Below are 25,638 nucleotides of genomic sequence, written 5' to 3'. Positions count from 1 at the left end.
TGTAGATCTGAGGCGGACATCCAGCATGCAAAATTTTATTCCACATGTATGTATGTATCTTTGAAAATGTATAGGCAATTGAAAACAAGGTTTATAATGAAAAGAGTCAGGCAGCCATAGTATTCAGCAATGCTAGATGTCCTGCCTGCACGGAGAAATATATACAAGCACTCCACAAAGACTGGAGAACATAAGCTCACATCCATTCCAGCTGCTGGCATTATTTAGTAATGAGTCTTGCCAATAGGATAGTTTTTTATGAGGGTAGCAGGTAAGCAACAGCCTATTGAAAACAGATCTGTATGTTCCTCCTGAACAGCAGTTTACAGGGCCACTTTGTATCTCTCCTGTAATTGAAGCTCCTGTATACCTTTATTTTTGTAAGGCAAAAATGGTGTGATTTTTGTCTGTCTTATGGTCAGGAGTCTACCCCTCAACAATTTCTGAATAATGATAATCACAGCACAGTCATGGGTAAGCAGATGCATGTCACTTCATAGGAACAGCATAGTAATAGAGGTAGATTATATAAAGCTAAACCCCAGATAAGGGTAGTATGGAGCATGCAACACTGAGGGCTCGAAGAAGTCAAGCTAGGACAAAGGAAGCTGGCGCACTGACTGTGAGGATTTGTTACTGCCCACTAGTTATTAGTGTACTAATTTACCATACTAGTTTTGTGGTAGTTGGAGGCAGGTAGCTGCTGAATCAAATTATCAAGCAAAGGAAATAACAGTGAAAGTCAATAGCAGAGAGTATCTACAGATCACAAATAACAGCAGAACAAAGAATCAAAGATATAATAAATGATAATAATCAGCTCTCCTGTGTAAAGGAGGTAAGTCCAGCCCTGAACATGCAACCCTTGTGAAGCAATAGCAGCCTGTGACAACACTATCTGAAGATAAGATTACTAACATGATCTCATCTATTCTAATATTATTTACGACTACAGATGCTGAAATATAATGTTTATTTTTGCAGAGTTAAAGTTATTTGAATGTTCTAACTGTGCTTTTCTGCATCTTGACAAATTTAGATTTTTGGCTTAAATTTAATCTTGCTTAGATGTTTTCTGGGTGTTCTACTGCTTGATTTTGAGCTATTACTTTCCTTGCAAAGGTTTTACCTGAAATTGTTGGTGTGTACTGGTCAGCCTTAATTCTGTCTCCAGGTACTTCTTTCTTACTTACCTGGAAGCATTATAATAATCTGAAAGATGATATTTTAAAATCTTGTATCTCGCAGTTTCTCAAAAGAAGCCTTTTAACAGTCTGTTCCTACGTGTTTGTGCACAGTTTAGAGCAGGGCAAGGAAAGTGTCAGCAGAAAATTGGAAGAAATTCTGCAACTAGGATTAAAGAAACACATCTGTTTAGGCTTCATTTGGTTTTAAACTTCTAATTGTCTAAAAACTGAGGCACCTTACAGAAAACTGGAGGTGGTTGTGATACTAAACAAATGCTGTGAGTAGATGCCGTTTACAGCTTAAGAAAACACACAGTCCATAGGTGGCTGAGTAGCAGACCAGCTTGACGGCTGTAATACCACTGTTGCACATTGGACAGGCAATTCTTGGAACAGACGGGTTTTCTGATACACCACAAGAAATAAGAGCTTTTTTGCATGGAGCAGCAGCAGGCATACATGATAGAAATAAATGGCACTATGTATTGAAGCTGTAAGTACAAATTAAATCTACCAGTAATAACCTTACCTTTTATCTTTGTTATGTGTCTTAATTCTTTGCTGGGAGGGGAGGTATAGTATCGGGAGAAACTATCTAAATTTATCTAAAACCTGTTGATGCTTAGGGAGAGACTCACGCTGATGCGGGAGTGCTGGGTTTTGACTCTGGGTTACACAGTTTACCTGCTCTATGCACTTCCAGCGGTATTCAAAAGCAGGAGATGGGCACTGGAGACAGCAGCAGGTAGAGGAGGGTGGTCAAGTGTGAGAGGCGGACAGGACATAGGCTTGCACACCAGTTTTCACGGTTAGCTGCTGATACAGCTCATACATTGTGCTCCATGCTTCGTGAAGCTCTTGGTGAGAGGGCACTTCTTATTCTTTCTCCTTCAGGTTTGACTTTTTTACTCTCCCTCCCTGCCTTTCCTTGCCTTGTTTCCTTTTTCCTGCTTTCTTCTCGTTTAGTCTCATTTAGACAGTCTTAGTCTTTCTCCCTTCTCCCCGCAGTGGGGAGTGCCACGCTTTCTGCACAGTGATTCGCTTCTAATCTCAGTCCTCTCCTTCCCTCAGCTTCCACATTGGTGTCATTGCTCACTTAATTCCAGTACTGCAACACCTGTATATAAACTGCCTTTAGTATCTTTCTTTTTTGGCTTCCCAGTGAATTTCTTGCCCGTTTCCCACCCACCCCCACACCCCCTTCCATATGCCTCTCCCAGATTCCCCATTGTATTCCATCAATTCTCCCCTCCACTGGGGGAATGTCTCCACTGCCAGAGATCACCATGGCTACTCTAATTCAAGGTTGTCCCATAGCAGTCTGATTATAGCACAGTGTTATATGTTTGTTTATTCTACTTCTGGGTCCTCTCTAGGGAAAACTTTATGACTCATAACTTAATTGCTTTGCTCTCTGATTTAGTTTGTTTGATTCCCACCCAGTTACTAAAAATGGCTACCTTTTCATTACTGGTTTTTGACACCTCTCATTTTTTATGCACAATGTTTGCCCAAAAGAGCAACAGCAGCTCTTTTAGTAATAGATTGGATTGATGACAAATGACTGAGTTTTTAAGACTGGCATCACTTCCCCGAGAGGTTGTTCAGTGCTGAGCAATGCGTAGTTAATGCCTAGTCACCTCAGCTCTAACTGAAACAAGAAGTATCATGGGAGTAAATCACATGATAACCAGATTGTGGAAGTGCCTCAGGTGTATCACACACTCCTATGAAACACCTACTGACTTTTCCTGCCTCCCCCAAAGGACATCATTTAGTCTATCCTTGAAATACTCATCAGGATATTTTTTTTTTTTCAGTCTAACTAAGGCAACTGCTTAATCCTGGAAGTGCTTTTTTTTATATTTGAGAGAATAAATCCACCTTTAAGTGAAAGCTAAGCCTCTGAGACCAGACTAGCCTTAGTGAAGAGCGAGGATTATAAGAGCAAGTGAACTTTTGAGAAGAGATTTAGGGCAATTTTGGCAGCTCTGAAGGAATGAGGAATATGAGCAGAAATGGAAGTATTTTAAAGGGAAAGGGTATCAAATAAACCAACAGGAGCAATAACAGTGACAGGAAAGAAGAATGGCTGGATGATGGAAACTTGGACACCTCTTAGCTTTCAATCTTCAATAGCTCTAGCTGCAATGCATCAGAAGACCCTACTAGATTTTATCTCCTCTCACTTCAGTTTAGTAAGGAGTAAGGTGTTTGCAAGGGCTGGGGGATTGCAAAAGCAATATAAAATATTACCAAGAAGAGTAGTGTTCAGTTGTTAAATTAATTTTTCAGTAAATTTGCAAAACTCATTTGGTAACCGAAATAACTCAGGGCTTTGATAGCGAAATAGCTTTCCACAGATTGGATTTTTTTCCTTGTGAGAGGGATGAAGCTCCATGGCAGAGTTGTTCTCTGGCAAAACTCAAACTTCTTGGAGTTTTCCTCTGAACAAGGAGTGGTCTCTCGCTACATCCTGGCTCCTCTCCCTTCCCAGTGTGCATCCCTCCCATGCGGCCCACGGAGGTGCATGCTGGCAGGTTGTGGTACAAGGAGCAAAACAGTCTAGCCCCTCCTGGTACCTGCCCTGATTACCCTGCCTTAGGGTATTTTCTGTGCCTCTGATAATTACAGCAGTGGATCTGAGCATACAACTGGGGACTCTTACTTATATCAGTGCAGTGGAAGGCTATAACACACCGTGGTATAATGGAGTTACCAAGCTTGGTGTAAAGGGAATACAATGCTGTTTTGTTCTTTATCCGTGAAAATTGCTGAGTAGTTTGGTAATTGTCGTGGGCACAAGTATTTCTGAGCATCTTTAGACATCTCCTCTCTTGAAAGATTTACCAGTCTAACTGCTATTTATGCTAATTGAAAGGAGAATTTAACCTCATTACTTCCTGACTTTAACATCATAACTTCATTACCTGGTCCAGTGAGCTGCTACTCATAATTACTGAGATGAAAATAAGCGTCACATATTTTTTTATAACTGGGGATTAACTGAACAACCTGCTCCTGACCTGTGCATTGTGCCATGTACCTAGGGCAGCAGGACAGAGTTAAATGGTCTCCTTTATTCCAGGAAAAGCTAATCTACAAGACTACAATGCAAACAGCCTTTTTAACTACCTGTTGTGTATGAATGCCAGCTGAATAATATTCAGGTTAATTTATATCACTGCCTAGCCTATACTTCCAGTGCTTTCTGTTCATCTGCAGAGGTGGTGGTACCAAGACATTGGAAATGTCTCAGAGGTGATTCAGGAATACAAGAACAATCTTCAGGTGGATTAAAATATTAGGACTCTGTTGAAGTGAAAAACATGGCACCAATAATGTTATTTGGAGACAATGGCTCCCAGCCAAAAAAAAAAGCCTGACCAGGGCCTAAGTGGTATTTTTGCACATAAAGATACTGTATGTAATTTTGCAAGCTTTACACTTGTTAAAGTTCTGTCTATCCATTGACAATAGCCATTTTCCTAATATTTTTAATCTGAAAAAAATCTAGGAAAAAAAAGGAGGGGCAGGAATCAAGAAAAATGTTTTCCCCCTGATGTTTCTAGAGCAAAATTTCTCAAGCTGTGAAGACCCCCATAAGACTTTTTGCTATCACATCTGCTCTCTGAATGAAACCTTTGACATTCATTAATCATCTCCTCAAATACTGCCTGATGAATGGCTACACCTCTGCCACCATTCTGGATTGGATGTGACACTTGCATCTCTCTCAGTTGCTTTCTTGCCAGTTTGCATCTGCATGTCGGCAGTTTGATTGAAAATTACATTAGAAATAGTTGTGTGAAACTGAGAGGAATCTTAATAACCATGTGGTTCTTTCTAAATACATATTCAGTCATCTTAGTAATCCTTTGTCCTTGAAAGCAATACTCATACTCAGAATGCCTACATAAGGATATATATCCTCCTCCTGTTCTCTCTGTGTAATAACTTTAATTAAACCATAGTTTCACAATGCATGTGGTAACTGATTTCCTACTTGTCAACCTACAACAAGACTTCCTGCTGTGAGGTCTGAACATTGTCATACAGGCTAGTACCTGAAGTTATATTTTCTTAACTGTATGAGTTAATAAATGAATTTTTTAAAAAACAAGGGGGGGGGGAGCACCTTCCCTTTATTCTAGCTCTCAATGTTCCAAGCAATCTGTAACTAAACATCTCCAGGGGAGAGGAAAGTTAAGATTTGAATAATCGGCGAGAACTGCATGTTTTAGCTATTGTGATATCCTCAGCTTTTGCTGTCTTCTCAGTGAGTAAATGAGTTAGCTGCTGAGCTGTTAAAATCCTGTAGAGAAAATTACAATGTGAAAATTCAGTCTGGACTTGCAGTTTTTCAGTCCCACAGGCTCATCCAGCTTTTTTTGCTGCCAAAAGGAAACAACTGCTGCTCTCAGGTGCAGCAGTGAGGTCGCTTGCTCAGCTGCACTGACACCTCAAGTAAACCTCTTGAATTTGCAGAAGTTTGATTCACAACTATGCTGCAAACAAACCCCAGGACAGACTACACAGCTCCTCATGGAGGTGCTGAAAGACTCTGTAGCCTGTTCCACTTCTTGTGGAGTGCTGTACAGTAAAAGGGCCACATCTGTATGTCTGTGCATGTCATGGGAGTGGTGTGTGTTTTCACCATGTGAGCAGAAATGTGCACCTGGTCATCTGATGAAGAACATACTGTGGGGGTGGGAAATATGGTGGCAGATTAACTGCGCTGACACTCATTGATGGACTGCGCATGCCTGATGCCTCCTCAGGGAGGAGTACTGAGAAGCCACCTGGGAGCGAGAAGAGCTCGAACTACTTGGGAGCATAAGCTCTTTTGTTTGCGTTTCCCAAGTCACATGCAAAAGTTAGGAAGGCTTTACACTTTTAAAACTATTTTGTCTTTCAAAAAACCAAGTCAGAATTTATTTTTTCTCCTGTGTTCCTGTGTACTTGTAGGCATCAGGGTAAGCAATTCAGGCCTGCATTTTTGAGGGTCTCCACCACTTTTCACATCCCCACGTTTTGCTTCCACCCAGGGCACTGCACGGATGTTTCTTGGATCTACCAAATGGCAGATCACCATAATCTGTGGCCGAAGTGCCAGCTCTTAACATTGCGTAATATTTTGTTACAGCTGCACTGATTTTGCTTGTTTTGTTACCGGTGGTAAAACTGCAATGCAGTTTGTATGTCAAAACATTGGCATTCTTTTATTATTTTCTTACATAGGCACTGTAGTTACAGTAAGTGGTGGTGTGGTTCTGTAGGCAAAGGTTGGTGTTTTTCCTGGGCCTCAGCAGCAGCTACAAAGCAAAGTGTTAAAGAAAAGCTTGATTACAAAAAGCACCTTCAGGTATATTATATTATGGAGCAGCTGAAAACTTCCCTGGCATTATCCAGTTAAAACTGCCAGATGTGAATGCTGCTTTTATTTAAACATTTAAGCATTTTCCAGGTCCCACACACGTACCTGTTAGATACAGCCAGGACACAGCAGGTATGCACTGTATGTATGTAGGCACCTATCAACCCAGTTCACATCCTAATTTACTGTGGAAGAAAACTCCTGCCTACAGGCAGGCAGGAGGCCGGGATGTGCTCCAGCAGGTCACCAGCTCCAAGCAAGTAAGAGAGCAGGATCGTGACACATACTAGCAATTCACATCTATTTGTAGTTACAGACAAACAGGGAAGGTGGCTGAAACTATCTTTCCTTCTTCTAGCAGACAAGAAAGTGGGTTGTAAGGGGAGAATTAACAAGAAGCTGATTTCACTTCTTCTGTGCCTTGATAGAGTTATTGAGATGGGTTTCCCTCGCTTAATGTATTTATCTGAATACCAATGCATGTGGCAAGAAGCAGCACTAAGAGTCCAAAATCATGGTCTTGCTTATGTTTCTCACTCTGAATCTTTGGAACTCAATGTAAATACACTAAGATGGGGTCTCATGGTACTATGCTGTTTCTGAAAAATGCTTTATGTAGTAACTGACAGAGCAGTTAATCTGTGTAGATTTATGTCCTTGCCTTGACCAAGACCAGAACAAATTGGCTCAGTGAAACCTGTCAGTGAGCAGCTATGTAATCTCATCATCCTAAGGAAGTTTCTCACTTTCTCTGTACATTAGTGTTTGGTATGTCTGAATAGGGAGGGTTTCTCTGTCCCTGCTTTCCTTCTTCCTAATGTAACTAAAGGATGCTGATCAGGTCTTCCAAGGTCTGTCTGTTTTATCTGCTGCTCAGAAGAGGTTAGGTTTTTAACTGTTTTAAGTTCCAGGAACCAAACTCTAAATTTCACTTTGGCAAAGGGGAGGATTGGAGGCAGGGAGGTATCCTGTCACGCCAGCCAACGTGGAATAAACCACTCGCAATTTAATTGCTTGCTGACCTTGTGCCTGTGAGCTACAACTGATCATGCAGCTTCTCCCTGGTAGTTCTTCTAATCTAAAAGAATTCTTTTTTTTTTTTTTTTTTCAGCTGAAACAAAGATTTGCTTCAAATACTACCATGGCATTAGTGGGGCGCTACGAGCCACAACTCCGAGTGTCACAGTGAAGAACAATGCAGCTCCCGTAAGTTATGCCGACCTTTTATTTTTTTCCATGTATGTTCTTTGTTGTCACTCTGCTATGCCTTGCTTTCCCTGACTGCTTTATGTAGTTTTATATGAAAACTGAACATAATATTTGCTCTTCAGTGCACTGTGGTACAGAGAAGTGGACAGTTTTTCAGTTAAGATGAGGGTTTGCATGCCGAGAGCTACTTTTCATTTGTCACAGGCAACCCCTCTGATTTGGGTCAAGTCCCACATCCTACCTGTATCCCATTCTGTAAAGTTATCTTCTCTCTCCTGAGTGTTGCACGCTTAGGTGACACCTCTAGGGCATTTGGGATCCTTGGATGGTAAATACGGTAAGCGTCCTGAAAAGGATTAAGATTTTCCTATTTTAAGGTGGGTTTTTTTTTCAAAATCAAGGTGTGAGCATTTTCACAGCAGAGCCTCTGAGTTCCAGGAACAGTTACACTGTGACATGCTCCCATCAGTGGGAAGAAGTGAGCATTCAGGACCCAATCCATCAAAGGATTGAACACAGTTTTGGCAAATTGAGGCTTCGTTGAGAACAATTTTTATTTGCTAGTGCTTAGCAAAGCTCTGTGGCTCAAATGGCTCTGAAAGGCCAAAGTTTTAGAAAATTTGATCACCCGGAGAGTGAAACAATTTTTAAAGAGACTTGCTGACCTCCAAAGCTTGTATGGCCTTGCTGACAGTATTTTGCTGCCTGCCAGGCTTGTCTTGGCAAAGATGTGCACAAGCTGAGGAATTTTAGTCCAACCAACACTGGAGAAGGACTAGCTCAGATATTGTTTAGTCTGGAAGATGTATTCAGGAAAGAACTATCTTACCTGTGGGTGTATGTAAATTTCAGTGGACATCACTGAAACTTAATTTATTAAAATTTGGGGGGGGGGGGGTGGGGTTTGTTTTTTGTTGTTTTTTTTTTCTTTTTCCCTATGGTCCCAAGTTAACGTTTCTAGAAAGACCAAAAAGTCTCCCATGCTATGTGTTGGTTGTGTCCAATTGCACCAGGGCCAGGAAGGATTAATTTTTTCACCTTTGACCCATGTAAAGAGTTTTGGTGATTTCTTTTTGCCTTCTTTTGGTGCACACAATAGCTGCAAACTTGATGCTGGTTAGGGGCTGATTGCATGTCTTTCAGGAATAAAGGCATGCATGTCTCAGTACACCGTTCTGACATGCTCACAGTGGAGCTGTTCATCAGTTTCAGAGCCTGGAGAGCTTCCTTCAGCTGTCTTGAGGAACATGATGATGTGGCCTTGGATATCTTCATTGTGTAGGATGTTGAAAAGGTTTTTTTGGCCCCTAGTGAGTGTTTTCTTGTTCACTTAGGACTTAATTCCCCAGTTATTGTCAACGGGGGGGAACAATCTGTGTCATTGATTTAGTCCCAGCCTTCTCTGAAAGGTAAGCCAGCCAACCAAGGCAATAAATACCAGTAGGCTAACAGATTAGAATATTTTTTACACAGTTCACATCCATGTCTTAGACCTGAGTTTGAACAAATTAAGCAAATTTTACAGGTCTAGTATGGAAGGCTTACCCTTTCATTATTAATTATCAGCAATGTGTTTTAAGTTAAGAGGAATGTCTGAAGACTTGTGCTTTTGTAATATGCAGATCTGTAATCTCTCCAAGTTCTTCAGTTGAGGCCTTTATATATAAATATATAACTGGGGAAAGAATGCGACCATTCACTTTCCTGTAGAGGACTTGTGTTTAAAAGACAGACTTCTTCATGCAGTACTCATGGTCTTCATAGAGATCAGATGAGAACTACGTATTATGACCTTCAGCTGAGTATACTGTACATGATTGGAAAATATTGTTAAAAGTAGTATCAGGTAACAGTATTCTGTTTGAGGGCCAGACCAGTGTCCTTGGCCATAATATTCTCTTCACATCATCTTCTAATTTTTCCTGCCTTTCTGGGTTGCACAGTAGCCTTTGTGAATTTTGCCAGTGTCCTTTGCAGACCAGAGAGGCCAGCAGCGTTACAGGTGCAGCATCAGTTTCTCTGTTGTTTTCTCTTCATTGTTTTGCTTTGTGACATAAGTATTTGGTGCATTGTAAGGCAAATACTAAGTGAAGACAATAAAAGCAAAGGAATGACAGCAATGTTTATGCAATATGAACCTTCGTGGACCCTCCTGTATGAGTGCAAGAGAAGAAGTGCTGTAGGTTTGAAAACTCCTTAAGAGTTTAAAGAAAAATATTGGGCTGATCCTTGCCTGTGTGAAGGCTTTCAGCTAAGTGTGAACCTCAAAACTCCAGGCCTAGCTGAAACCATCAGATGCCTTTCTCCATCTGGCTCTCTGTAGCACGTGTCCAACCTTTATTACTAAAGTATTTGGATTTTTCACAGCATCCTGCACCATTGGCAATTGGTGTTACTCTCAGTGCACGGATGGGGAAGGGAATTACAAGGGATTTGCCCAGCCCTAGACCTTTCTTGGTTCTTGTGTGCTTCTGTACTGGCTGTTGCTGGGACATGGGTAACACCATGCAAAGTGCAGACATTATCCTTAAAACTGCAAACACACATAGACACTCATCTTTTGATAATTTCAGTAATGGTGAATTCCTTTTTTTTTTTTTTTTTTTTTGAGTGCAGGATAGAGGGAGAAAATATTCCAGAAATCCCAAAATGAACTGCTATATCTATTTTAAAGCATTTTTTCTAACTAATGGCTTAGAACAATGATCAGAAAATTCTCATCCAAAAGCAGCAGCAGATATTCTGGTTTGTACTTTGCTATGTTCATTTGTCATCAGCCAGAGAGTAAACACAAATTCCTTACCTGTTTTGCTGGGTCCCTCCCCATCCTTTTGCAGTGGCTTCACAGTGATGAAGTGTACTGGGTGGCAGCCCTGTCTCTGTTTTTTTTCCTGTGTCTTGAGTCATAATCTGAGCACAACTGAGCAGGGAAGTGGTTGCTTGGGTTTTTTTTCCCCGTGTTCCTGTGTGTGATCAGCTAAGGGCTGTGACAGTCCAGGTCATCTGAGGCCCCTGAGACTTCTTATCCTAGTAAGACTTGACAAACAGGGCCCTTCATGATTGAATTGGATGCATCAAATTCCTCAGTTGCTTTCATTGCTTCAGTGACTCAGAGCACTGCCTCAGGGTCCCAGGCATGGCTTTTCTCAGGGTACCAGTGAAAGCTGTGGTCCTCTTGACTGTTGTGGCCTGGGTGCAGAGAAGGGCTTTGCTCAGAGGGAATGATCTTCAGATCCTGGGCAGGTTTTTGCGCATCCTTTCTGCTGGAAGAGGGAATTCTGTGGTCTATGCTTGGAAATTTTTCCTCTTTTGCAGTCAGTAGGAGTTCTAGCAGTGGCTGTGGAACCTTAGTGTGTTAGAAGTAACAGCTTTGCAGGGAGAAATCTCAGTGGGGATCCTACTGTGGCTGTAGGGGCTGAAGTTTTTGGAAAAGCTGGTTGCCTTGAACAAAAGGGAGTTTTGCCATCGTAGCAACAACATTACAAAACCACTCTGAAGCTTAGGCTGTCAGTAGGGGGACAGAGGGACCAAGGCTCTTTGTATTTGACACAAGCAAACCTTTTTGTTTGGCATAGCTTGGGAAAAAGATCCAGGGCAGGTGTCCTTTGAGAAGCAGCATTTGGGGACAGGTGACCTTCTGGGTACAGTGTTTTCACTGCTAGCACAGACTCATCTGCAGCTGATGCCAGAGCCACCCCAGCAGGTTCTGTCCCAGCCTCTGGGCATCTGGCACCTCCCGTGGCAGGGGCAGCAGCTGGCATATTGGCTGCTCAGTGCACCTCCCGTCCTGTCTCTCAGCAAAACCTGCAAACACTGATAACCAGCAGTATCCTAACACCACAAATTCAAGCAAGAACAAAAAAACCAGACAACCCTTCCTTGTCTGTCTGACTGCAGTTTGCTGCAATTGAGAAGGGAAAAGAAGCTGGAAGTAGTCATGCTGGGGGCTTGAAGTAAGTGGTTGCTATTCTTGTTCACGCGCTGCTGAGACCGTCTTTAACTGGCAGTTAAAAGGAATCCTGCTTCCAAGGGGGAAAAAAAGTTGCTGTGTTAGTTGGATGTCTTTGTATAGCACTGATGGTGCTTTAGGCTGAGTAGCATCTCGCGTTTCTTGTGTTATGCATGTTCTGCTCCATTTGAGTTTATCTCCTTGCGCTGTAACCCAGTTATTAGAGCTGCTTCGCCTGCTGATTAGGATGCCCTGCAGTTCGTTTGTTGGTGGAAAGTCCTGTCACATTTTATCGCCTGTGAATCTTCAAGCTTGAATATCTGGGAATGAAGGGCTGTGCACTTTGGCCAATTCATACGTGGCCGGAGCGTAGATGTGAATTTGGGGCAGCTGATAGGCCTGGGGGTAATGGCAGTGAAACAGTACCTGCAATCCTGGAAAAAAGAAACATCCTAGCTGACTTCCTTTTTTCTGGACTAGTGACATCCTGAAAGCAGCGTTACTTATGCACAGTAGTGTATAATACTAAAGCATAAACATTGCCACAATATGGATGAGCAAACAGTTTTCTTAGTAGAAAAGAACATTTTTACAACATCTGGAACATTCCTGTATTTGTTATTCTTCATTTATTCACAATGTTGTCACCAGTAATTCGTCTTTACATAAGACGTTATTGTAGAAAAACAATACATGTTACAGCAATTAATTCTAGCAATAGGAAAGTGTTATCTTGCTAGTGTGAAAAAGATTTAACCTGAACGTGGCTGTTTTGCGGTAAGATAAAGCTGGCACGGGAACAGCATACAGAATGAAAAATAACCTTTTCCCATAAGGGTTTATAGCCTAAAAAGATAAATTGGATACATCACAATTAAAAGACAGTAAGTGGAGAATCAATGTTTTAGCCTCAGGACAAATGTCTTCACTAAGTTGGAAGCATTCATTCTCAGTGTATTAGATGCAAAGAACCACAGCTGATTGAACCTCTGGAGCTTTTGTGCCACAGTTCCCATCTCGTAGATCAGGATGGCACTCATCAAATACACTTAGCATCGTTGGGAAAGCTATGTAAATTGGAGCTAATTATTGAGAGAGACCTTCTATGTGTTGTGTTAGTGTGGAAATGCTGCCTCAGCTGGGTTTCCCACAGCAGGAATTACTGCTTGATAAGCTGCTGCCATTTGGTGGTGACTGATCGTTCCTGAGGACTTCCTGCTGTAAATATTTGCATTACGTGCTGTCACGTCAGAGCGTGGGCTGCCAAGGAGTGTTTGATAATGAAGCATTCTGCCTCATTTCCATGTATGTGCTGCAAGCCAGGATTTTATGAGTGTGCAAGCACAAGCAACTGTATCTCATTCCTTCCAAAGGCTGGATTTAAAAATCTCAGTTGTGTGTTCCTTTTCACTTTGTGTCTTATTCTGTGATAGGTGAGTGTTTCTGGGGCATTGCTGTGTAATAAATCAGACTGATTTTGAGAGCGTAAGAATAATTATACTTCAAGAAACGGGGGGGGGGGGGGGTAGGCAGAAACTTCTAGTGGCTTCTGCACTGCTCAATAATTGAGGTTAAAAAAAAAAAAAAGTTTAAGGAAAAAATAACATCAGGCTGCTGCAATTAATCACAGTGAAGAATGCAAGCCAGGTACATCTTTAACAAGTGTAAGCGGTGTACCGTGAAAGGCTCAGCATTTCCAGGGAGGGAAGCAACACTTCTCTGGAAGCTATGGGTATGCTGAGGTGACTGAGTATTTGTCAGGAGTGAACAAGAGAATCCCCGTTCCTTAGAGATGAGAAGTAGCCAGAGCTCCCCTACTTGCAGCTGCCTTTGAATGCAAGGCAAGGAGTAGCATTGTTAGTACCACCTACCCATTTCTGTATATGTCTCCTCCGATTACCTGCAAAGGAGCTGGAGTCATTCAGGCAATAGTTGAGGCAAAATGAGCAGGGGAAATGGCTGGAAATACTCACTCAGCTGGAAGGAAGCATAGACTCCAGCAGTCAAATACAATGCTCTCTGCCAGGGTACAGCCCCTTTCCAATGTAAAAAGGCATCTAACAGAAAGCATATACGCTAAGAAACAATTGCTGAAAGAGAGTGGATTCCACTGATTAACCATTCAAGGTGAATAATTCTGAAGATCCGTAAACTGTGGGAGGAAGGTGATCTGTGTAGGCTTCTAGAAATATCTGCCCGGTTTTGGTTTTCTCCTGATGTTGCGTTTCTTTCACAATAGCAGCAATGCTATCCACGTCCTGCCTGCCCTGTGCGCTCATATGTTGTTACTGGTGTAGGCTAACATCATGAAGTAGTATAACATGAGAATGTAAGCCTTTGAATTTAAAGAAACTATTACATTGACTGGGGAGTTGCTTCAGCATTTTAAGGGAAATTTCTGTATGTTGTTCTTTCTGTAAGCTTGCAAGGAGCAAATTGGTCACTTGTGTATGCAAGAACATTGTGGTGTCTGGAGTTAAGAAGGTGTAATGGCTTACAGTAAGCTCATCAGAGGTAGGAGAACAAAGTGTAGTAGTACCTCTTAGCAGGGAATTAGCAAAGATTTTACTATGTGCATAGGGAGCATTAGCACTTTCACGTTACAAAGTCCTGTGTGCGCTCGTTGTACGCTCGTTTTGAAATGTTCTAGAGGGGTGAAGTTAAAAAAGAGAGTAAGGAAAGGATTAGGAGTAATACAGAAGGGTTTTCATTAATACTCTTATTGTTTTCAACACTTTATATTGTAGTATTAATTAAAGCCTTAATCGTAAGATTGAGCTCTAGGGCAGGATGCACTGAACGGGTACACTAGCCGTTACGCGACCCATAGCTAACACGCGTTTGGAGGGCAGGCTGGGTTTCCTGGCATAATTTGACATACACACGCACCAGCTACAAAATACAAGGGAACGAATTTTAGTGTGAGAGCAGCCCTCAACACACTCATTACAGCTGAAAAACGTCATTAATTCATTTTTTCACTTCTATTTTGCTTCATTACAAAACCTGGTAGTGTTTTACAGCCTGATTTAGTTATGCTCAAGCATACTTACTCACATGAGCAGCCTCCTAATAGTTGCACAGTTGAGCCCTTAGTTCAGTGTAATTACATTTTTGGTTATGCTTTTCTATATCCTAATTAGCACTGATTCAAAGAATTTGAAGGTTAATGACATATCCAAATTATTTCTTATTGCCACCTCAGTAACACGGGTGCTTTTTTAGTATCCAGATACATAAAGACTATTGTATTTACACTGCAATTACCCTGTCATGTAGCAAGCACTCCATTTATATGAATTAGTGGAGTCGGAAAGCGTAACCAGGGTGTAATTGGTCTCTGACTGCAGCATAACTATAGTCACTGTGTTATAAATAATAACCTTTTCCTTCCTTTTATTTCACCTACTCACGTTTTAAATTGGGATGGTTGGCAAGAGGTTTTCTTTAAATATTAAGAAAACTCATTTGCACCATAGGCCTCTTCTGAGTGCAGTCCAGTAATACCAGCTTTTACAGCCCTGATTCAGTAAAGGTGCGGAGCACGTGCTGAAACCCCACTGACTTTATTGGAAATGTCTAATGATTTTCTTCCAAATTGGCCAAATCTTTCAAAATGGAATAGAATGAGCAAGTAGAGTCACTTTGAGCAGCATTTTCATTATGACAGATTTCAGATATGTCAATAGCTACTGACAAATGATCCAGTTCTGTGCACCTGGTGGCTCTTTTTCCTGTCTTGGTATCTACTTTTTTCAGCTCAGTGTAGTTCAAACTCCTGTCACTACCCGTTCATAGATTTACACCACTTATGAGAGGTAAGTGCTCAGAATTTATTATATAACAAGCACAGATTGAGCAGAGGAAGTACAAACAATTTTCTTTGTGAATATCAGCACTGGTTTCCCGAGCAGCAGCTCGTAACTCTCAACATACAGGTATGTTCTTTTTTATTGTTCCAACCCAGGAGGAATGTCTTTCTTTCCAGCACACAGCTGTGTGCACATTTAAATGTTACTTAATTTTGCAGGCTTCGTAATTTCCTGATCCGTCTGTATGAAAGACAGAGGTGTAGTGTAGTTGATCATCATAACTGAATCTCAAAACCAAGCACCTAACATTAGGCTTCGTGCCAAAAATCAGAATGGATTGGAAAAGAAATGCAAGAAATGCACCAAAGTACTCTTCAGTGCTTTTTCTACACTAAATTGTCTGCATATTTCACATGCATCTTCAAGGACTGTGCATCTAAGAGAGAAGGGAAGAGAGCCACCTGTGTGGTGTGAGGGCAGGGCAGCGGTTCAGCACGGCTCAGCATAGCACTGGTCTTGAATGTGGTACTTGTCACCAAGGAGGACATTCAGAACGCCAGCCCTGCCGCTTTGAAACAATGGGCACAGAGCGCTGTGTCAAGCAGCAGCTCCACACATATTGCTGATGCATTGAAAGCCAGTGCCCTTTTGCATCCTCTGGTGAATCCAGGTAATACACTAGCGCATGAAAGAACTGGTGCTATATAGCAAATATATCCCTGGCAGAGTACCAGACGCTCAAAGTGGAGGAAGGCTGTGTGCCTGTACAGGCAGCGTAGCTGGGGTGCGCGTCCTGTTTGGTGCACTGAAGAGTGGAACGTCAGTGATCTGAAGTGGAAGCTGCGGAGGTCCTGACATGCTCTTTTCTAGTCCTCTTTTACCCGTGCAGTCATGCTTAAGCGCCTGGTAGCTTCACACATAACGCACTGTTGTAGGCGTAGCTGCAATGAATTTGAACAGGGAAGAGGTGACATAAGAAAAAGCTGGCATCTGTTAAATTATTAAGCAAAACAATTCTTTAAGTGTTCATTCATCAGACTTTTTCCTGCTGTGGTAGCCTGAATGTACAGTTGTGAACAGTCAGAAAAGCAGAGTAAGGACAGAATGAAAAGCAGGGTTAAGGCCACCATTGCACATGTCCCATTAAAATGTCAACTTCTTGCCCTCTCATGGACTCTAATTAAGCAGTGCTGATTGTGGAGCTGCTGAGCCATCCCTAAGTATTATTGGTCACAGCCTAGTCTTCACTTTGCAGATCAGTTGCATGGGTTTGGGGCCTCTCCCTGTTGCCCTAGTTTCTTTGCACGCATTGTTTCAAAGAAAACGCTTGGGTCAAATTTAATCTTACTGGGCATCTGATTCTGTATGAACATCTAAATGTGGATTTAGAGTGGTTTAATTAGAAGACTTGCAGTGCAGCGCAGAGTTGAAGCGAAGAAATAAAAAGCATGACAGATGGGAACTGGAGTGATTTTATTTCAGCAACACCAAGAAGATCATTACACAAGCCATTTATTTGTTAATGGGTTCAATACGTGTCTGGTATTTCCCAGCCGCTTGCTTTCTGAATGTCTCTTGTTACTGTCACGTAATAGCCATACTAATAGTCTGCACATCATATTACTCCCTTCCATAGTTTAGTAAATTACATAAAGATCAGCGACTGTTCAGCACACTACGCTAATATAATCGCCTATGACTTGGCCTTTTACATTCTTACATACTCCCTCCTGCATCTGGTCAGATTCATAAAAAAGAGTGCAGTTCCTGAAATTATACAGTGGGTCTGAAGGCAGATGTTTTAATTTTGTTGAAGGAGGAAGGAAGGAAGGACTTAGACCTGTGGCATGCACTTCAAGGGTGAAGGTGACACACTTCTGAGTGAAGCACCTCCTGCTCCCTCCCTTCTAGGAGTTATCTGCTGTGATAGGGCATAAATCTGATGGTGGGTGAACACCAGATAAATTACTAGAGGTAGTTTAGGCTACGTGACACACCTTTCCAACATGTGTCAGTTCACAAGTTGTGAAAAGATTTGCTTCCATGCTGCTTTACAAAATAGATTATTTCTGCCCTTTCCACCTCCATTTATCAGTTTGATTTGTTATTGCCTATTTTGTATGCATTGACCTAAGTCTCACTGGGGGCTCTAGAGGCCTGCTAATGGATTAAAAAAGGAGAACATTGTGTTCTAGGCTTTTTTTTTTTCTTTTGTGTGTGACTTACTTAGTGAAAGCCTTGATTTTTAAAAAATACACATTTCAGTCAGGAAAAAAAGGAACAGGAATGCTGCCAGTTGAGTCATGTCCGTCCCCCCCCCCAGCATCGAGTGTGTCCAACACATAGGACCATGGAAGCTACAAGAATCCTGCAGTGCATGGGCATGAAATCCTCTAGGTCAGACTGGGTCTGTCTGCAGTGCTGCCTGATGAGGCATAAATTGGAAGGGGTCAGCGTTTGGTTTTCTGTGCTCCGTTCTGTTCCCAGAACTGCTTATCCACATCATGATATGGCCACTGGCCATAAAGTTTTCACCAGCTGCCCTTTCTCAGTGTGCACTAGATAGGCACAGGGGACTAGCTGTTGGAAAAACTTGTCCCTGTTGCAAGTAGGGTACTTCATGACTGCAAGTCATTGCAGCAGGGAAATAATTTTGGGCGTATCAATTGTACACTTTCTGTGTCCCCACACTAACAGATTTTTCCTTTTAATTAGGCCTTGCAAGAAAAAAAAATCCTTGCTTTCCTCAATTTTGAATTTACTGTCATTCAATTTTGTTGTCTTCTCCCGTGTTCCAGGATTAGTGAAGACAGTGATAAGAAGCTCTTGATCTCTCATCTGTGTACTGGATAGCGTTGATTAAAGCTTCACCGTGTTTCCTTTTACTCAGGTATCAGGTATTATGTGTATGTTATACAGGTATGATCTGCGTCTTCTCTCACTCAGTTGAGACAGAAAATGAGATTCTTCATGAAGGCACAAGCAAGCATTTTCAGGGTCTCTGATAACTTGTGGTATTCATGAGCTGAGGAACTTCTTTGTGTGCTTATATAACAACATAGGAAGTGAGAAATTTTGAGTGTGGATGACGGCTGCCTAGTTTTGTGTAGAATTGCATCTGAGGCAGAAGACTTTGAAATGGGGATGGTGTTAATGAGCTAGGAAATCCGAATCAGTTGGGATGAGATATACCAATTGCTGTATCTGTTGGGCTCCATGACCCAGAAAGTAATTTCCAGTCCAGTGTTTCTGGGAGGACATTGCGCTTTCATCAAGACAAGAAGCCTGCCTTCTGGTAGTCGTTAAAATCATACTGACAGTTTTTCAAGACTAACTGAGTTACTGCATGAATTCTAATTGCTCAGATTCTAATTTGGGTAATTGTGGTCCATCTTTAATACCTGTGATTTCAAATGTGTTTAGCTTTTTTTCTTGCCTTGTTCAGCTTTATTCTATAGTACTGCTGTTAGACATCTTTATGTTTCATCTCAGACATGGGTGGCAATGTGTTACCTCTCAGGTATATGCTAAGAATTAATGTTTTCTGAAAAGGTTAGAAACCCTCAAATGACCGTTATCATAGTCTTTAATATGCTATTAGTTGCTATTAGCTGATGTGGCAAAGTAGAGGACTTACAAGGAAGTATTAGCCACGCTGAAGAGTGTAGTGGCCAGGTTTCTGCCTGACGTGTCCATCCAGAAGAATCAGCATACTAAGTCATGGTCATTAGACTGGAATAAAGAAGAAATCACTCATGTAGAGGAAGGAATGCAAATATTAGCTGAGAGACTTTGTGTGGCTAAGCCTTCCAAAGAAGTTGAATAAATTTTAAAAGCCGTACAGGGGAAAACATGAACTTACTGCTTACTCAAAGCAATGAATAAAGTCCCAAACGGCTTTTTAAGAGCTTACAATGAACAAGGCAAAATAAGCAGATGGAGCTGGGGCAATGAAGGAACTTGTTTGGTAAAACCCTTGCAATACCTCTGTGATGATATGAAAATAGGACATCAGGAAAACCTGACAAATACAGTGGAATTACTGGCTTATGGGTTTATTTTTTAAATATCTGTGATGTTTGTAAGAGATCAGTGATTTCTAAAACAATACTAGGGTGTCAGAGGCTCATCTTATTTCTTGAAGATGATATTTTTCTAACTATCTGCTGCTGGGTCTCAGACATGCTGCCCAGTGAAAAAGGAAGAGGAAGCTTAATCTTCAGGGAGAAATGCTTAAAAAGGCATGGCTGTGGTTTGTAAGTCTTTTGGTGTAGATCATGGTTATCTGAAAGCCAGATCCAGTGATGTAATAGAGATCTTCCTGCCTGTTCAGTCGGTCTTTCTCTCAAAGCCTAGGTGATCGATTGCACAAATACAGGCTAGATACAATTTGCTTGTCATTTGTGTTGTGTTTCTTTGCCTGGCCATTTTAAATTACTTATTTTGCTATAAGGCGTGGTGCTTGGGACAGTTACTTTGGAGTATAATGCAAATAACTTGTAACAGTTGAGTAAAATCTGATGGTTTTTTGCAGAAAAGATTGTGGAGACTTAGCTGGGGTCTCTGGGGACTCTTGATGCACTGACCGAGCTGCCCTGTGCTCTGTGGTGCAGTCAGAGCAGTAGCCTGCAGGTTTACAGATGTGAGGGAAATGTTTAGGACACACAGATGAGAAATGAACTGAATGTATCAGCAGTGAATTTGCTGAACAAGCGGGAAGTATAATTTTACATTGCTATGATGCATAGTTGAGAACACTGATAAATTCTTGGGTAGATGTACAGATTATAAAGTCTCTGAACCACCCACAAATGAAACATAAATTTTGTTGGAATCACATATTCCTAAGCTAAAGGATTCTGTCTTCCCTGTGGCCAGCTGGGAAGCTGATACGGTGGGAGGAAAGCAGGGAACTGGGTACAAGTGCTCTTCTTGTGTCCGCATATCCATATAACTTGTATCTGAATACAAGCCAAGGTATGCACTTAAGCTGAGGTGGGCAATTGCATGCCCCATCTCTCACTCAGCAACTTTCAGCAGATTTCAGCAGCTAGCATTCCCTCACATGGCTGTTTTAAGGCACTGGGAGGATTACCTTACTTCAGAGCAGCAGCCAGATGCAGTCAGATGCACAGAGGGAAGAAAGGTCGTAAAACTTGGCAGAGGCAGATCTGCAGCCTGCACTGAACCCGTCTGTGTGCAATCCTGCAATGAAGTTTCATCTCTGCTGGAGCTGATAGATGCCATTGACTTTAGTCCTGATTGGATTTTCAGTAACCAAGGATTTTCCAGCAGCCAATGTAAAGGAGAAAACTAACTTACTTTTTCTTGAAATAGCTTTCTTTTGTTCCCTTGTCTGCTTTCCTTAGTCCTGGGAAGAAGGGGTGGGGGGAGGAAGATTTGAGGAGAGAAGAACATTATTCTAATTTCACAATGCATGATTCTTTATAAAAGTAACCAGTACTTAAAATCTGTCCCGAAATAACCCATACCCTCAGATAACTTACATAAAATCAGCAGACATGACTGCGGAGATAACGGTGAGGTGAACTTGCTTGTATTTATAACTTGTGGATTTGTAGGTTACTTTGAATGTTTGCGGCATTAACTTGCAGGTTGTTTCAATGCAAATATAATGAGTAGGTGAAAGAGAAGGGCAGGTGGTGTCTGAAAGCTAAAAGGCTTTTCAAGAACCCAGCACACCTCAGTGCTTGCAGGTATCTGGCCTTCAAGCGTAGTGTGCACAAATGTTCTTGTCTATTCGTGTCCATTTGCACATGTGTGCAAGCCCTGTCATAGTCATGTCATCCTTTCCACTTAGCTACTTTTTTTTTTCTCTTCTCATATTTTCTACTCTTACTATTCAGTTGTGCATTTCCCATTTTTATGCTGATGATTCAGCTTTTAGGTTTATGTTTTATCTGAATCTCAAGTAAATCTTGGATTTCCTATACTTCTCACAAAACCCAGGTGATCAAAAAATATGTCTATATTGTTACATTGGGAAAAGGTTATGATCAGGCACAGCTAAAAAAAGAAAATAGTATTGCAATTTATAATCATCAAGAGGCAGACCTAATGCTTCACAGTTATCTTTTAGGTTTACGTTTCCTGGTTTCTAAGAGCTCAACAGGATAATCATGTTCCCTTAATGTAGTTTTGCTGATGGAATACAGTTACATAATATTGCATACTTTTCTAAATCATTTTTGCTATAATTATTACTTGTATGAAAGATTAAGAACAAAAGAGATTCAAACGGGGAAATTGATGTGGGTCAGTATGTTACGTATCAGCAGATGTGCGTAAGACTATGTCTTTAATTGAATTTTGAATTTTTTGTTCATTTTTAGTCCTTGAATCTCTGGAGAAATATTTTCCATTTCCATTAAATATCTGGGGTTTTTTTCCCAGCTAGCTAGCTGAGTTCTCAGACAAGCAAGTTTCCATCCTTTCCAAAAGCATGCAGCCCCTCCCCACTTAATATCTCCAGTTTAAAAGCAGGCTTAAATTCGTACATCTGTAAAGTCTGATGGAAAGAAACGAAATGTTTTTTACAGTTCCCCTTTTACTCAATGGGTCTGACTTTTATTTACATTGAGGCCTTTTTTGCCCTAATGGCAATGCAGTAGGACTTTATGGTGAATGTAAGTATAAACCACATTAATTAGACTGTAAGTTGATATTCTTAGCAAAGGACCACCAGCATCACACATACTACCTAACTAACCTTGGGCAGTTGTTAAAGTTTAGTTCACAAAACATATAATGGACCGTTTTCCAGGTACCAACACATTTATGACCTTTTGTCTAGCAGACTACAACTGTGCTGGGACTGTGATCCCAGAGGTGAAATGTTTGAGGGCAACCAGTATCTGTTACCATACAGCTGATTCAGCTATATGGGAATAGTTAAGCTGAATACTGGAAAAGTCTGGACGTGCCACTAGTTGTCAGGAAACCCTGGCTTTATTAGCAGCCTATTTATTTCTCTCATTTTTCCCCAAAGGGTCTAACTTACCCTCGCCAGCAGGCAAGTTTGAAAGCTGCTGCCATCAGGTTTGAGTACTAACAAAGCTGTATTGATCGTTGTTGAAGTTTTTTGGTTGGTTGGTTTTTATGGGGGTTTTTTGTGTTTGGTTTGGGTTTTTTGAGATGTGCCTGAAAGGGAGGAAGGGAATATTTTAGGATGTGGAAGGTCTGAAATTTCAGAAATTAATTTCTTGCTTTTTTTATAGAATCCTCCACTACTCTTTTCTTTGTTTTCCATCCTTCTTCTATAGAGCCTTGCCTTTTCTCGGTTCCCCTTTTCTTTTTCTACTTTTGCTTTCCTTTTCTAGTTGATTTCTTTCACATTTTTGTTGGCTGCTTCCTTTCACAGTTTTGAAAAGCTTCTTGATTAGGAGGTCCAGGCTGCCTCAAAAGCACGCTGGCCTCTGGCCTCGACCGGCCTTTAGGATCACTTGGCTGCCTTCCAGCCAGCTGGCTGATAGTCACTGTGTGAGCCTCAAAGTGGGGTGACCAAAGCTGCCAGGTGCACCCAGGCATGTGAGGTGTCTCCTGCTTTGCTGTGAGGGTGAGCTGTGGCTATGTCTGGAGCTCAGTTTGCAGGTTCCCTGGTTTTGCAGCTGTCTCCCTCTACGCAATGCAGTAACACCTTGTGAGTCTTCATGCTTTTTGGACTTGCTGCCAGTGAGGGATGCTCAGGGCTTGCACATTTATTTTCAGTTGTGCCTTTGAGGGTGAGGAACAGAGGGGGAAGCTGCCAAGTCTCTCTCATGATGTCCTCACTTTCTACTGTGGGTGATGCATCATTGACAAGGGGTCAGCACAGGCTGCTTCAGTGTCCTGCAGTTCAAGAATATGTAATGCAGTAGCACCAGAGGATAAAATATTAATGCCATGAAGTAAGTGGCCAAACTCTTACCACTTTCAGAGGGGTCAAAACTGACTATCAGATTCAGCAGTCATCCTTCACGTCTCACTGTAGACTGGCAGAAGAGCCTGCCCCAAGATGGGAGGGGAAAAGTTGTGTCTCTTATTCTTCTCTTTCCAACTGGTTAAGGGGGCATGGTCCAAGAAGGTGCCTGGGGTCAGACCTGCTTCCATGTGGCCCAAAGTTTCGGATGTTGGCCAAGAAAGTTTTTTTCCTGCTAATGCAGGAAAGAGGAGGAGAGCAGCGAGAGCTGCCGCTGGAAAGGCAGCCTTGTGGTGGAGCACGGGCCTCTGCTCATCTTGGCTTCCAGCTCCAGCGATGGCAGCAGCAACAGACCAGCTCTGCTCTCCTCTCCTTGCCTCTCACCACTTAAACAGCTACAGACAAGTGAGCGTGGGGGCTGCCTGTGCAGGCAAAGAAGGAAGGAAGGGATGAGATGATCTTAAAGATCTTTCCCAATTAAAATGATCCTATGAACTGTTTTCCTGGCGGAGGGCAGGAATATACCTGGTGGGGATGAGGGGGAGGTTTTTTCTGCAGAAAACACCCGGTTTTCACACGAGGGTGTTTAGCAAGGGGAGGGGTCTGGGGAGCAGGGGAGACGGAGTTTGTGTGGGGATGGGAGTAACTTCTTTGCTGTGTGACTACTGGATGACGACGATGTGGTTGGTATGTGTAATATGGGGTATGAAACTCTGTGTTGCCTTGCTCTGTTCCACAGAATGGTTTCCCAGGATCGACTGAAGTGTTTGAGATGAATTGTGCACTGATTTTCATCAAAACTGACACATGCAACAGAAAACACCTCTGTTGCTGATAACATGTGATTTATTTATTAAGAGCTACAAGAATTATATAATTGTACACATGGTAGTTAATGATTTCTCTGTAGCAGCAGCACTCCTGCGTTTAGCTGACATCCCTTTCCCCTCCTGTCATATTTTGTGACTTTATGTTCAGAAGTCTTTCGCATCCAATATGCAGCAGGCCAAACCTTTCATGAGGCCTTCCAAATTCAGCTTTTACTGGAGATCACATTACGTGAATGTTGCTTCTCCTCAGAAGTCTTTGCCGTACCTCAAGTTTGCTGTAACACCCCACCACAGTCCTTTTCAGGATGTGCCTGGCCCCCCGTTTTCTTCATCCCTTAAGACTGGTCATTGACATTACGTATGAGGAGTAGCAGAGAGAGCTGTATTTGTTCGGTGTTAAGAGAAGTCTTAGGTGGAATGTTGCTGATGCCTCTAACTACCTAATGGAACACTGCAGGAAAGAGTTACTCTTCTCACAGTGCATGGTGAAATGACAGCAGGCCGTAGACACAGGTTGCAACAAAGGACATTCTGATTAGACCTCAGGAATAGGTTTTTTTCTCGAGACAGTAGTGAAGCATTAGAACAGGTTGCCCAGAGAGCTTGTGGGATCTCCTTCCTTGGACATACTCAAAGCTGAACTGGACAGGGCTCTGAGCAGCCTGCTCTAAGTTGGTCCTTCTTTGATTGAAGGGTCAGGTGACTTCAGGACATCTCTTCCAATATTGGTTATTCTGTAGCAGTTTGATTACAATCAGTATTCCCACAAGTCCACTTCACTGGACAAGGCCGTTGACTTTTTAAAACCCGCTGCTCTAGAAAGCAGCAACCTAAGAAAAACAGTGAATGCTGTAGGCAGCAGTAGCCAAACAGGAGAACAAAGGCAATTTTTAAAAAGAAAAAAATTAAATAAAAAAACAACCACAGAAACAAGCAAACAAAAAGGCCCCCATGGGTTTACTGAAATATGATAAGCAGTTTCTGCTGGGTCTACTGGGTCTCCCAAAAGGTACAGAGGAGAAACACTGGGTGTGAATAAGGCTGCATTAACTAAGTGGCTGTAGATACTGTAAAAGGAGAATACTTTTTTCCTTTTCAGCATTTCTATGCCATCATAACTAGAAAAACGCTTTGTGGAGTGAAATGTTTTATTAGTGATTCAGCAAGATCAAGGAACATTTGAAGTAGCAGATACTGCTCTGCTTTTAAAATCAAACTATAAATCTCTACAGTTGACGCATTTCTGCCGAAAGTAGAATTCAAGGTTGAAAGTAAAGGGTCTGTAACTCAGTTCTGGAAATAATGGTATTCATAGTGAATTGCTGTTTGGGACATTCATTTAGAAGAATGGGCATT

General features: G+C 41.8%; 1 protein-coding gene across 2 annotated transcripts in view; it reads left to right on the top strand.

Moving 5' to 3' along the window:
* HECW1 (HECT, C2 and WW domain containing E3 ubiquitin protein ligase 1) overlaps positions 1 to 25,638 on the top strand; it is a 258,174-nt gene that overhangs the window by 124,009 nt on the left and 108,527 nt on the right. For both annotated transcript variants that reach the window (XM_056337048.1, XM_056337049.1), the window contains one exon: positions 7,676 to 7,770. In XM_056337048.1, the coding sequence (XP_056193023.1) occupies positions 7,676 to 7,770 (95 nt within the window). The remainder of the gene's footprint in view (positions 1 to 7,675; positions 7,771 to 25,638) is intronic.

Source organism: Falco biarmicus, chromosome 4, assembly GCF_023638135.1.
Source record: "Falco biarmicus isolate bFalBia1 chromosome 4, bFalBia1.pri, whole genome shotgun sequence".
Classification (NCBI taxonomy): Eukaryota; Metazoa; Chordata; class Aves; order Falconiformes; family Falconidae; genus Falco; species Falco biarmicus.
Note: the sequence above shows the minus strand (reverse complement) of the source record. Positions and strands in the feature narration are given on the sequence as shown.